Below are 14,679 nucleotides of genomic sequence, written 5' to 3'. Positions count from 1 at the left end.
TTATGAATTGCACGTCCTTTAGCTTCCAGTGCCAATTCTACAGTATATGTCTATAGTTGAGTCAGTGTTTTTTTTATCCAAAACTAAGTTTAAAACTTAATTTGTCAGTTTGCTTTGTGTATGTTGTTAAAAGTTGTTTTGTTTTTGTGTATTGTTTTTTTTTTTTTAGCATTTTTAATCGATATAGATAGATAACATTAGTAAAGTTAGCTAGCCCTGTGCTAACATTAGCTCACTATGACTATTTTTCACACTCTGTGGTAGGCTACTCTTCACTCTGTGAAGAACAGCCAAAAATGAAAGTGACTGACGTCCAATGTCTTGGTCCAACCTCATTGATAAACAATAGGTTTAAATCATAAATCAGAGAAAACGGTGACTGGTTCGAATATGTAAATATAAAGCTTCCTATAAAGCTAGCTTGGCTAGCTTACAGCCTAACCTCGCTAGTTAAAAACACGATATACAAAAACAAATGGTAAACTGGTAACAAATAAAAAGTGTACTGTGAAAAGTAAATATTTTACAGTTAAAATTGGATTGAAATAACTATACACGTGCTGTAGAGCTGGCACTGGATGTGAACCTTAGGGACGTGCATTTAGTAAAGCATCAGATTGTTCGAATGGAGTATAGAGTGGGGTTTGGAAAGGTGATGATGATGCCAATGCCAGATATGACCCACAAAGTCTTGTTGAAGCACGTAATCTGCAATGTTGCAATGTAGAGTGCACAAATCCTAATAAGGATGTTTTTGAACTTTTTATTGCGTCAGTGCTAAATGTTATAACCACACTTTTCACGGGTCATAAAACGAATGCTGGTACTTACAATGTCATTGAAGACAGCTTAATACCCTGAACCTAAATTTACACTTTTCTTCACTAATATTGGGTCTTTTCTCTCCTTTTGCTGTCATTTCACCAGGAGGTAGAGGTCAGTTCTCTCCATTTTTTTTTCTACAACGCTCCTCCAGCTGCCTTTGTACAAAGTCTTTCTCATTCATGACTCATTCCCTAGTCTTTGTGATTCTTTATCTCTGCTTCTCTATCCATCTTCTCTCGTTGTGTTTCTTTTTCACAAATCTCCTTTGACGTGCCCATTTTAATTAGAACGATTAATGTTCTAATTATGTAGAGAAAAAGGCAGAGCACTTAAAAGGCAGCTCACCCCTGATGCCATATGTCTCACATATAGGGCTGTGGGTGCAGTTTTGTCAGACTCATTTCCATACAGACGTACAGGCACAGCCCATACCCATCTGTCTCTGATGTGATTCACTTGGCTAATTATCATGGTGAAAGACTAATGTACACATTATAATCAGTATGCAATGATAATGTAAACTGCTTCACTTACCCATGAAGATGACAGAGTGTTAATATGTTATGCTATCAACAACACTGTGTACTCAGGCTTGCTGTGTGAATTACGTGGCTGCCCATTCCCTGGAGCTGCTAAAAAATTATTGTTCTCTTCATTTTTTCTGCAGGATGATTATGTTCGTACCTGGGATGAAAATCAAGGTTCCAATGACAGTAAGTCTCACTCACCATCTCATCGCTTTCTCACTGTGTGCTTTGGAATACGTAAGAATGTGAAGCGGTTTTGCTCTTAATCGCTTTCTGCCGCCAACGTGTGAACAGTTTGTATTGTAACTTGAAAAATAAGAGCAGCTTGTCAACTGATTTCTATGGTTTTTCCAGAAAAATTCAAAGGCATCTTTTTCGCCCACCCAACACATTGTAACACTAGCTAATGTTGACTTAGAAATGTAGTCCGTTAACTTATACTTGTTAACTTAAAAGCAAGTCAAAAGCTAACAATACTCCAAAGCATGTGAAACATATGGTGATATTTTGGATTTAGCTGGCTAATGTTAGCTAATGCTGGCTTGCTTGCAACCACAGAGGAATTGCTATCTGGCTAACATAGTAAAACACTGTCTTTAGTGGACAATTGCAGCTATGCATCCAGACTCACAGCGCTTATTGGAAAATTGCCCAGCTTAACATTTAGAAATTACTTTATCTACTAATGCTACAAAGCAACGTACATCAGGTCCATGCAGCAGCTAACCTTAGCTTTTTTGGTTAGAAAACATTATCGCTAGAGAAACACAATCTGAGTGAAAATAGTTGGATACCTTACCAAATGACTTCAACAGCTAACGTTAGCTTGTGTTACCAACAGTGACAAACAATCTTGGTTTTAGCCAATAATAACTTGTATGATGGTACAAAGTAAAGGTTAGCCAGATAGATTTCATTTAGCCACACAACATGGATCTGGCATTGGTTGCTTCAAAACATAAGCTGAAAAGAAGTTTAAAATGATAAAGTAATGTGCAATTGGCAAGCTATCGTGAAGTCAATGGTCCAAATTAAATACAGGGATTACAGGTAGTGACGATATTCTGAGTATGATGGTAGTTTTTCATTCAGCTTTTTTTTTTTTTTGCAACCTTATTTCACCGTTCACCTGGGAATTCCACAGGATGCATGCGCGTTGCGGAACGGCTCCCGTACGGTTTTGCCCTGCGCTCCATCATCCAGCAACCCCCACCGGTTCTGTTTTTAGTGTAGCACGGTGCAGCACTGATGGACAGCCGGATTTCAGAGACTGCGGTTATACGTATGTGTTATAAACACAACAACAATAAGTGTTCCCAACCAAAGGATAAGAAGAAGTGCTTGGATTTGTCACTTCACTACGTCTGCTAGTTTGACATAGGCTCGTCAATATGGGAAATATACTTGTTCCTTAGCCCTGAGTGCGCAATGAAACATTTTGAAAGCACACATGAATGATATTTTGAAAAAATTCCAATCCTGTGATCATCTATGCCCAGAATAGTAACAGTTATAGGTCCCATATCAAAAAAAACACTTTTTCTCTGCTCTCAACATATATAAGCTGGTCCTCCCTGAGCCTGCCAACTCCCAGAATGAGGAAAACAAGTGATTCCTGTATGGTCTCTGCAGTCCACCAACTGGTGGCGCTCCTACAGGCTGTTCAGATTCTGCTACTTTCGTTACGTAACGAAAGGAGTCATTATCATAGGCCGACCTCCTCTGCACGGTGATAGGAGATATCAGAGAGGGGGGCGTTCATCCCCGAGGTGAAGTTCAGTGTGTCCAGCGGAGAGACAGCAGTGTTTCACAACGTTGTCGCTCAGAGCTAGACACGCAATTGCTCTGTTGTTGGTTGTATAAATCAACATAAGTGCCTATATTCTGTCCCAGCTACAGAACAACAGAAGAGACCGTGGTTGTGTTTCATTTTTAATGACAACGTGCCGGCTGCGGTTTGTGTTAGCTTGTATGTGTGTGCTAACCACTTTACATCGGACTGCTTCAGTAACGAGTGTCAGTACAAAGCTGGCTTTGCCTCGACACTGACCCTTCTTAAAGGATCAGTCTCAACCATACCGGACGCAGCAACTGCACCCGAGCCACCAATAATTGTCGCCGCGGTTTGATAGTATTTACAGTTGCCGACGAGTATGGTGAAGTCAGCTGGAAACTGGCTAACTAGTTAGCTTCACTTCGGTCCGCTATGCAATGGCGTTTGAAGCGAGTGTGATGTTAATAATATTACGATGGAGCTTGGTTGTCACATTAGAAAGTCTAGAAACATGTGCAGACTGGAGACAGAGACTATGCGAACAGTGTCCAAGAGTTTGGAGACTGTGTTTGAGACAAACACAGCTTTCGCTAGCTGTTAGCCATTAGCTACACGGTAGTAACTGTAACAACACATACAAACAAACTAACATTATTTAGCCACACTAACCATTCTGAAACGCTCCTGCTGCGGCCGCAGAGACTGTACTTCTTCAGGAGCCTCTCCTTCTGGGTCCAATTCTGGGTCAAACTGGTTCGGTTGAACGAAAAAATCTCCGCGAGCCATAGTGTTACATCCACCGTAAACATTAGCGCATGTTACCGTTAGCATAAGGGGCTTCCTCTCCCTGAGAGTGACGTAGCAGGCAAGGCTCCCCAAGTAGGCGTTGACAGACGGAGCTCATTAGCATTTAAAGGTGCAGGCACAGAAACAGAGTGCTCTGAATACAGCTCAGCAGAGCGACTTTTAGACAGCTGGAATGCAGGACCACGGATGTGTTTGGGGTAATACATATCGAATACAGAGTTGTTGGACCTCTGACAGCTGTGTGAAATTGATGGAAAACAGTATAATATGGGACCTTTAAGTAAACAATAATGTAGTCTGTTCTCAATGAAATTATTACAGTTTGGAAAAAGGCTTTCCTAGTCCACATTATCTCAAGTTTTCCTTTGATAATGTTAGTCTAAGAATAATATAGTCCTCCTTCTTGATGGTCTTTCCCTTGTAAGGGTAAAAGATGAAATACTACCATTAAATGATAATGTGAATCCACAGCTGAAATACATTCTAAGTGCAGTTGCTTCTTTATCCTGTTATATCAGACACAGACTCTCACTCTCTGTATTTCGGCTTTTTTCAGACTCCTTCTGAGCGCCTTTGTGAAATTCTGTTAGATTGGTGACTGTTGGCTGCTTGACAGATGATTCCAAGGCCGGCCTGTTTCTGAAGTAAAGACTAATTTTACTCATTCATTGGGAATGTATTTTTTCTGTGGCAGCAAAACATGTGAAACAGACATGAAGAAATAAACAACCTGTAACACTCACTTTGTAATGGAGAGTCTGTTCTCATGTTTAAAGTACCCTAGAGATGACACAACGTTTAACAGCTGAAACCTGCATATATTCAAGTCTAGGCTAAAGACAAAAATGGAACCATATTACACTGTAGCAAGACAAACCCAATGGAATCAAGGTTGTAAGTTATGCAGAATTGAGAATTGTTCATCTCTGTGCTCAACACTTTTTTCCATTTTGATACCAATCACTTCTTCCGGGCTCTGTAAAATAATGAATATTATGCCTCAGCAGAAAAAATATTTGTTCTCAAAATGTCTCGTCACATTCTCAGGATTGATGCACATTCATATTTCATACATGTACAGCAAATATTAAAACAACTCTGCTGGTGTGCATGCTGACGCAGTGAAAGCAAAGCCACATGATTTATTCAAAGTGAACTGTCATTAGCCTTTTCCTAAGGCATGGAGACAGAATCTGTGGCCTGTATTTGAACTAGGATGCTTCCCAGACTGTCTGTGGTTCATTGTATTAGACAGCATTGCGTATGTTCCGCGTTTGTATTCTGGGGTCGGCCGTTGGCTGTCCACACTCGTAGTGGCTCCTCAGCTGAAAAAAGGTTGAAAGATGTTAGGGCTCTGTTTTATCTGCTTGAGTGGATCTGATGTGCCTCCCCCGGGAGACGCTAAACATTGGCTCTACTTCAACCCATCACCACCTTCGGTCTAATTCCTCCTTTTTCTCAGCTGCACTCCAGCAGAAGACATGCGTAGAGACTGTCTGAGTTCTCCTCCCAGACTCCTGCTGCGATTCCAGCCTTAATTGAGCCCCTGCAAGATGAAGTCATGACAAGAGTCGTGTCCTAGCCCATTGTCGCTTGATTTGCAGCTCAAATGAAGTCGGCTGAATGGCGGAGTCCATTAGCGCAATTTCCAGGGGCTTAATGAAGGACTAATTATGGTTTCCAATGAAAGGCCAGCGAGGGAAGTAAAAGCATGAGAAGAGAGTGACAGAGGTGGGAGCTAATATGCCGTGATTTAGTGTAAAGCGACTGACATCAACATTATTCCTGCCAACTCTGAGGCAGCCCGGTGATGAGGAAACCATGGACTCGGAGGAGGAAGCGAGTCCACTTGTGAAGGAGAGTGTGATAGGATGAAAATGAAAAATTGAAAGAGGGAAAGGATGTCTTTGTCCTCTGTTTATCTGTAAAGAGGAAGCTGTTTGTGCACTGGGGGGAAAAATGCAAAAAAAGTTCACTGCACAAATCAAAGGCCTGAGTGATATTTTAACATTTACACACGAATATATCCTTAAACTGTTTTTCATTTTAACAAATGGAAATCTTAAATGATAATAGAATCTGCTAATACGTTAATGATATCATCCAGAACAAACAGATGGTTGACAAGGAAAAGGTACCACGAGCATCCAAAAACTCATCTTAGAATCAGGCACAACTTTCACTAGGACGGCAGAATCTGACATGTTGTTCAAGAGGGGGACTATGCTAGGTTAATTTACTTAATGGTCATCGGTTTGACTCTTGGTCAATTGGTCAAATTTCTGGATTGTCAGAGTGTTTTGTCAGCTGTTGCCATTTTACCATTTTCCCACAAGGCTCAAAGGATCCGCTATAAATCGCTGTGATCTTGTTTTGATATCACTTGAGGAATGGTGTGTACATGTTGTGGCTAACATTCTGGAGAAAAAAAAATCTGCAGCTTCACATTTTACTTAATTTCTACTACAATGCTTTCTTTCTTGAACAAAGTCATGCTGTCATTCACTCCTTTATGTCAGTGGTCCAAAGAGAGATTTCACAGAGAGCTGTTGACTCAAGGCCATAGCATAGCATATTTTCATACGGAACAATTGGTGACCTATTGCCTTTTATGTAAGCATCTGCATTTATCCAGTTTTTATTTTGAATGAGCTATATGTTAGAATTTTTGCTTAGAATATTGAAAAATGGACTGAAATAATCAAGAGAGTTTTGGGAAAGAGGTTTATGTATTGTGTGGCAAAGTTGTCTGCTGAAGTTAGCATGCTAACATGCTAGCTCCTGCCCATCCAGTTTCATAATGACACTTTGTACGTCAATAGAGGCGATGGTGAGCTCCCGTAGCGTCTAGGCTGCTCTCAGTCGAACATGAGAGGATGAAGCACCCAAAAACATCAAACACTTGAGGTTTTCACCAATCTGCCAGTTTTAACATCTTTCATCAACACCAGCCCAGTATCCTATCAACTAGTCATAACAGTATTATGATTTAAGTCCACTACCAACACAAAGCAGTATGCTCTGTGCTGGATCTATTGCAATGAAATGAAGGCTGTGGAGGTTGGCATGGTGGATGGATGTCTTCATGTCTTGTCACAGATCTTATCTCCTCCCTTCACTGAATGTTTTAGTTACATAACCCTAACCATAATTTATTTGTCATAACTACAATCTTTCCCTTACTTTGACCATGCCATAGTTGCCATTTATGAATATTGCACACTTTGAAAAACGATGGATTATAAAAAAAATGCCGTTAAACATTATCATCCAGCATTGACGTTCCTTTGCGGCACTAGAGTTGGAGTTATACTCTAATTTTTGTCTGGGTTAAGAGTCGATAGATCAACGTCACAAGTGGCTGTCTATAATGTAGGCATTCAACTGTGTGTGCGCAGCTTTTATGAAACTTAAGCAAAGCTTTATATGCTTCGCCTTAGGTTGTCACATGAATAGTAAGTCACTCCTTTCATTTCACACAGCATAAAGCTCTTCATCTATCCATTTCCCTTTCTCTCGTCTTGACGTGAGTGCGCTATCTCCCTCCGCTGATCTGCCTTCCTTTATGAGTGGCCTAATGAAGCGAAGGCGCAAAAAGAGGAGATTTGTCCCTCGGAGACATCACTAAATCAGTGCGATGTCTTAACTCCCAAGCTCGGATGAGCCTGCAGGCCTCATTTCTCAGCCCAGACCGCCGTGCAGAGGGAGAGGGAGCTTTTGAAGTGTCAACACTCCTCTAACACGCAGACAGTCGCCGCCAACAACAGACTGAGGTGGAGAATTTGCATTCAGTCAACGCACTCCACTTCAGCCAGCGCTGTGCCGAGAGAGGGAGCGGTCAGGGTAATTTGCAGTCGATTTCTCCAGTCAATTCATCAATCAGGCAGCTGATTGAATCACCTCGCTCTTAAGACAGTAAACATGGCAGGAGAGCGGTTGTAATTTGGACTTGTAAGAGTAAACAAGTGTATGTGCGCACACACACGCCGCCACTCAAGTGAGTGTGCACAGCGCTCATAGAGGACCTGATCCTTTTATACATACACTTTCAAGTGCACCTTGGTTTTCCTGAAGCTTATCTGAGCCACGGAGGCCAGGTGAATGTTGAATGGACACTTTCTCGGAAATCAATGGTTTCAAATCAATGCAGTCACCAAGGAGATAGGAAAATACGCTGAGTCCACACTCATAGGGTCTAGAGTTTGATACCACTTGAGGCTGTTGATACATTGGTGCTTAGATAGCCTTTACACACACACACACACACACACACGCTCGCTCGCACACACACACAGTTTATGGTAAATTGTCATTGAATGCCTTGTGGAAGTCTTCAGCTGGATCTCTACCCACCAACTGAAAACTCGAGACGATAGTGCAACTTTTAAATGTTTTTGTTGGGAGATGCCCTGTGCGAGACCTCTCCACCGTTATTAACATATCATTATTTCACAACATGCACCAAATCAGGGCAGACTCCCCCACCAGGGAGACGGCCCAGCTCTTTTCTACAAGCGGTACACATCTTGTGTCGGGACCGCTCCAACTCTGAAACTCCAAAAACAGCCACCACAATCCTCCAGGGACTTCCGCTGCCCTTCTCACCTTCACACTCCACAAATTTGTCCCTCCCCACCGCTCTCGCTCCTCGGGCCACCTGGGGCCGCTTCTATTGAATTCAAAACCCCAAATACATGGTGGGGAAGGGATCAGCATGTTCCTCCAACTCGGGAGGGGGGGGGTCAGCCCCCGTCCCTGAACCCCACGTATTAAAAACTAATCTTTTTAAGACATGCCTCACATCACCACATCATCCTCTTGCGACTGAATCTGATTCAATTCTCTAATAATGCTCTAAAATAAATCTTTCCAGTTTTCATCTAATTTTAGTTTGAACTAAAGTTATTACCCTTTTATTATACACCTACACAATCATTCTGGGGTCACAAGAAAGTTTTCAGGAGATTTAAAGCTGCAGTAGAGTATATATTCTATTCTATTTTTATTGCTATGCCTGTACAAATAAGAATATTTTTCCCAGAATACACGCTGAAGAAGGGCGTCATGCCTGAAACGTTCATGTGGCAAGAATGAACAGTTTGATGGGAGTGCTGTACTGTATTTTTTTTTTTATTAATATGTCCCCCAAGGAGGTTATGTTTTCACCCTCAAACGGATTTCCATGAAGTTTAGATGGAGGATTGGTCTAGGCCCAGAATAGAGCCAACTAACTTTGATGCTGGATAAACAGACGGATCCAGATTTTTTATAGCACTTTTTTTTAAGATGTGATTTCAACATTTTTATTGATTTCTCAGTGGATAATGCACTGATATAAGGTGTGTTAAGGTGGATGGTATCTATGGTGTGTACAGAAGGGGACTGGATGTGCAGTAAGCCTTTTACGCGGTGCCATTTACTGGAATGGTCAGCATTTCTGGAAACACATAACTTTTTTGCTGGGATTTTTTTGAGAAGATCCACACCATTGTTGTTTCAATGAATGTCCTATTTGTTTGTTTTGTTTAAAAGACAAAATGTAAAAAAGGAACTCACAGCCTCATATTTAGCAGCACTGATTTGCTCATCCAACGCTAGACAAGAAAGTAAAAGTATTTAGCGTAAAAATCGAATTTTTTTGTGGAATTTGACAGGTTTGAATCATCACCTGACTCTGCAGTTCCCATCAGCCGAATTAAGCCTTTTACTGTCTTTAGCAGAACTTTGGTTCTGGCGAGAATGTTGGATACTACAGCAACAGTAACAAGGGGCTTTCTTTTCCGTTTGTCCTCTTATGCACTGATTCACAGCCAATCATAGTGATTTCTCTCACCGACGGGTTCCGCCGTCATTTCTACCCTCTCAGATGGCCAAAAAGCTGCTGGCAAGGGCTGACTAGTGCCAGCATTGTAGGAAGGATTGTTACTATTAGGGTCACAGATGCTCAGCAGTGGCCCAAATGGCTGATTGTCAGCCAGTTGTGTCAGGGCCCTTGCATGTCACGCCTCTATTGCCACTGTCACTTCCGTGTTGTTTGGTTCACTTTGAATGACGCGCTTCTCTTTAGCAGTAGTCAGCTGGTAAACATAGCATAACATAGGATTTAGCAGCCAGATCATTTTTCTCAGGGGTTGGTGGAGACCGAAATAGAGCTACAAGGAGAGTGAATATTGGACAGGTGGGCAGAAACACAACCCCAAATGAATGCTAATGTTGCTCGATGTCTGCTCCTGTACACAAACAGCTCTCACCATCACAGCTTTGCAATATGTAAGGGTTGTGTTTTCACCGCCTGCAAGTAGCCAAGAAAATCAATAAACGGAGGTTTAAGTTTAGACCTTCATTCTCTGTTTCCCGGCTCGCTGGTTATCTTTCATCACTGTGAGAATCCAAATCCTATTTTTGCATTAACTGGACTAACAACTGTAGATATGCCAGTGACATGTCTGGCTTCACTGCTACCTAGAAAACAGGATTGCACTGATGATATTACTGACTGAGTGTGTAAATAGGAGATAAGAGGGTCATGATGAGGATGCGGGCCTGAGCTCGACTTCCGTTATCCTCAATCTGCAGGGATAAACCTCATGCAAATCGGGATTGGATTAGACTGAAGCACGGGGAGCCTAATTAGGAGAGGTTTACTGCTGCGGGCATTAGTTTAATACCGAAGGAGAGACTCTCGAAAAGTAAAACTGGAAGTAGGTTGGTGCATCGGGAGGTTGAACAGAAAAAGACTGGATGTGATGAGGAAAATAACAAACGCGGCAGAGCAGAGCGGGAGTGCGAATGCAGAGTGAAGATGTCTGATCCGAGGAGAAGACAAAGGAATGCGAAAAAAGACGGAAGAAAAGCTAGATTGATAGACAGAAAGCGGAGAGGGAGAGAGTTCTCAGAACCACCAGATTGAGCTGCAAATCACAGTCAACCCAGAAATGATTCCCGGACCACGGAGAGCCTGTTGCTATGGAAACGTCATCATCGCAGGCACTGCTTTAATCCGTGGAAGCCTGTTAAGTTAACATGAGGCTCAGGCAGCCACCTTATGCTTCTGTACTCACAACACAAAGCTTTGCCAGCATTGTAGCCGCTCGCTACTGACAAGATTTATTTACAAATGTTTTGCTATTAGAAGGCAGGATTATCTGCTCTGCGTTTGCGTGCTGCTTCTTTTAATTTCTTTCGCCTGAGTATTGGTTAAATCTGCCTTGGATGGATTGTAAAAAATAAATAGTTTTGCATACCATACGTCTGCGCTGTATCCGCATTAGTACCTTGATCTCCTTCTCCTCCTGGGTGTCAGGACGTATCGTCAGGTTTTAATTGGCTGCTGCATCCCGATTTTGCTGATACATTGGTGTGAATTAGATGGGTGGGGGGTGAAACATCAAACCTGCAAGGAGGGCAGGCAATGACAAAAGAGTAGCGAGAGAAAAGCTGGGAGATGTGTATGATACTGTACACTGAGATATTCTACACAATCAATGCCAACTCGGAACGGGCCGACCGGAGAATAAGGCTCCGCTGTTGACAGTCTAAATGGATGAGGAGTCTGCGTCTGGGCGTTAATGCCTCCGAGCCTCACTGTTTCTCAGTCAGAGCAGTCAGTCAGTCGGTTATACAACCAGCTCAGCCCTGACAGGGGGGTGTATTGTTTTGGATTTGCTTCTCAAATCAGATATCTGTCGGTTCGCTTCGATAATCCTGTGATGTAGGCAGCATTAATGTATTCAGCCACCGGAGAGGACAACAGAGGAGATCCTAAGCCTGTCTGCTAAATAATAACAGCGCCATAAAGCAGGATACAGTCGGAGCAGGGGTTGAGTACAAGGACCTCTGTCGTATGGATGAAACCCGAAACAGTGAATACGCCGTGTTCTGCTGTGCCGTACTGATGGATCGTGTAGGTGAAGAAAGGCTGGGGGATATGAAGAGAATAGAGTGTGACATCCAGGTCGGGCTCCAGGCGGCCCGCTAGGAGGAGACAGCTGTGACATATGAGTGTGTGTGGGGTGCTGACATGCGGTCCAGCATTAGGTGCAAGCAGAGGACGTGATGGATGAGGTGGAGTGAGCTGGCCATGCATCAAGAACAGTATTCGTCTTAGGATGTCACCTAAAGTGTAATATTGAAAATGTAGTTGAAAGTCCCATTTTGTGATCATCTCCTGTTCATGCTTTTATTTTGTGTCTCCACCAGAAACTGTTCATGTCACATTATTTTTCTTATACGATGCAGCACCCTTATTCACCCTCTGTCTGAGCGCTTCATTTGAGTGCCTGTCTCTTCGAGGCAAGCCCAGTCTGCTCTGATTGGTCAGCTCTCACATGCCTGAGCAGGCACTGCCCACCGTGTTACTGCATCAGCTCTACCCATGAATGTTTTATCAAGTCCTGGTTACCACAGAGACTTGCTTCCAGTTTGTCCCAGTGGCCCCATGTGACCCAGAAAAAAAGTATTTTCGACATAGACCGCCATTATAAAAGACAAACAAGGTAAACAAGGTCTACTAAACTCCACTGCACTTATCTAGTTCTATCATAAATCAGTGCATTGGCTCTGTGTTTTTGCAGCCTTGGCCTTGCTGTGGCCACGGCTGTATAGTTGTGACATCACAACCAGTCCTAACTGATGTACTGGTGGCTCATTTTAAGGTACAGTTTTTGAATACCTATTGTCTGCATTGCTCCATGGATGGAGCCTTTTGATACTTTTGTAGGATTTATTCATATAGTGCTCAGAAATTAGAAATAAAGTATGCTGCCTGCATATAGAAAATAAGTTCAGCTTCATAAGAAACAAATGAATCGACTTTATCCTGTTCGAAAGCATGGCTTTTGATTTTCGTGTTTAGAGAATTAATTTGTTGGAGTGCGAGACAGTTCAGCGCCGCTCCAATAATTTGGGCTGACTCTCAGGTAACGACGAGCAAATAGAGCAGAGAGATTTGGGATTTGTGGCTGCTGGTGAAAAGTGGAATGATGGGCAGAGACGGATCGAGAAAAAGGGTCAAAAGTGAAGCAGTGAGGATACCACAGTATACATCTCATTTTCTATTTCTTTCCCAGATGTAGACACCACCAAGGACCCCTGTCAAAAGGTTAAGTGCAGCCGACACAAGGTGTGTATCGCCCAGGGCTACCAGAGAGCTGTATGCGTCAACCGCAAGAAGCTCGAACACAGGTGAGTGCGTGCCGCCTCTGGGCAAGAACTGACTTAAGTCCCGAAACACACTCACGTAGTCAAAAATCTTCTCTGTTAATGCACACTTACATAACACAAACCAGTTACAGTCGGTGGCCTGTGCTGGTCAGGGAAGTGTTTCCCTGTCAGCCACAGTGATGATAATAAAGCTTGTTTGTGGACCAGTGCGGTACGGCTGCCTGCTGTTTAATGATAAGCTAATACATTCAGACAACACGGAGCGGGGCTGTTTGCTGCATGTCCAGGTTGCTGCTGCTGTGTCTGCATTCTGAATTAGCACAGCAGTGGCTGTCTCAGCTGGACTCGCGAGGCTGAAGTGTTTGTGTGTCCTCTGTCCTGCAGACTGAAGCAGCCTGCTCTCAGGTCTCCTGATGGAAACTGTCAGCCCTGTCCCATCTCCTCCTCCGGGCCTGTGTGTGGGTCAGACGGACACAACTACGCCTCAAAGGTACACTGAAGCCAGTAAATACCAACCTGAATTTGATGTAAACCTTAACAACAGAACATAATTCATTGCACTGAACAGCGGTTTTATTATTTCCTGTGTGATTTTGCATACATTTGCAATAAAGTCTCACAATCCTGAAATAAATCCTTCCTCAATGAAGGTTATTATGTTCAGTTTTTGCTGAAACTGTTTCAGAGAGACGTTGATTAAACTTAATGACTTGGAGGCTGCAGTCTGTGTTGCTGGTAAGTAGGTTGATTCATACTAAGAGGTGTTATACTGTCATTCCCATTTATATCAATGAGGGCAGAGTAAACACCTGCATCCTTCAAAATAAGTATAAGATGAATCAAAGCCTCTCCAAAACCATCTGAAAAAAGCATCATAACCTCAATGAAGGTGTGATTAATACTGTTGTATTAGACTGTATTAGTGTTACCTGCCTGTGCCTGATTGATTGAAATAGTTTTTAACAGTTCGAGATTGAGATATTTTCCTTCATGGAGACCAAAACTGAAGTCACCAGGGGGCCATGTTTAAATCTGTCTACTTCTGATGAAGCTACGCTTTGTGTAACTTACTTTTCTTTTCTTTTCTTTTCTTTTCTTTTCATGACATTTCAAAAGCTAGACATAAACACAGCTGTTGTCTTGTGGCTGTACAAGTGATTACAAGTTACAGGAATGTTATCCATAAACTTTTCGGAGGTGTTTGAACGTCAGTATCATGCTTGCAGCTCATTTCTGCTGCTTCCAAGTGTTGACAAAAACCATTACGGCAGGTTAAGTTTAAAAATAGGAAAAAAAAATGTGTTCTTGTTGTGGGTTTCTTTTGCCTTAATTGGTGTGAACATGTGTATTTCTCTGAGAAGAATCGGAGGTAGATAATCACTGAGTGTAGGTGGGAATCACTGGCAGTGATGCTGCACAGCATCGCCTACAGTATAGAAGTGAAAAGGACGCTTGTGTGTGTGTGTGAAGATTCAGCTTGACAATATGGTCTCTATGCTTTGTGGTAACATACTGCGTGTTGTGTTGATCAGAATTGCTAAAAATGGTCGTAACACCTCGTACCCATGTAGGTTAGGCAGCAGA

The 14,679-nt window shown here is 42.5% G+C and overlaps 1 protein-coding gene across 2 annotated transcripts in view; it reads left to right on the top strand.

Annotated features, from left to right (window-relative positions):
* Positions 1–14,679, top strand: part of spock2 (SPARC (osteonectin), cwcv and kazal like domains proteoglycan 2) — a 34,967-nt gene that overhangs the window by 13,860 nt on the left and 6,428 nt on the right. The window contains exons 2-5 of one of the 2 annotated variants that reach the window (XM_030441840.1): positions 928–936; positions 1,493–1,538; positions 13,002–13,116; positions 13,480–13,585. In XM_030441840.1, the coding sequence (XP_030297700.1) occupies positions 928–936; positions 1,493–1,538; positions 13,002–13,116; positions 13,480–13,585 (276 nt within the window). The remainder of the gene's footprint in view (positions 1–927; positions 937–1,492; positions 1,539–13,001; positions 13,117–13,479; positions 13,586–14,679) is intronic. The other variant, XM_030441841.1, reaches the window with a different exon arrangement.

The sequence above is a fragment of the Sparus aurata genome, chromosome 15, assembly GCF_900880675.1.
Source record: "Sparus aurata chromosome 15, fSpaAur1.1, whole genome shotgun sequence".
NCBI lineage: Eukaryota > Metazoa > Chordata > Actinopteri > Spariformes > Sparidae > Sparus > Sparus aurata.
Note: the sequence above shows the minus strand (reverse complement) of the source record. Positions and strands in the feature narration are given on the sequence as shown.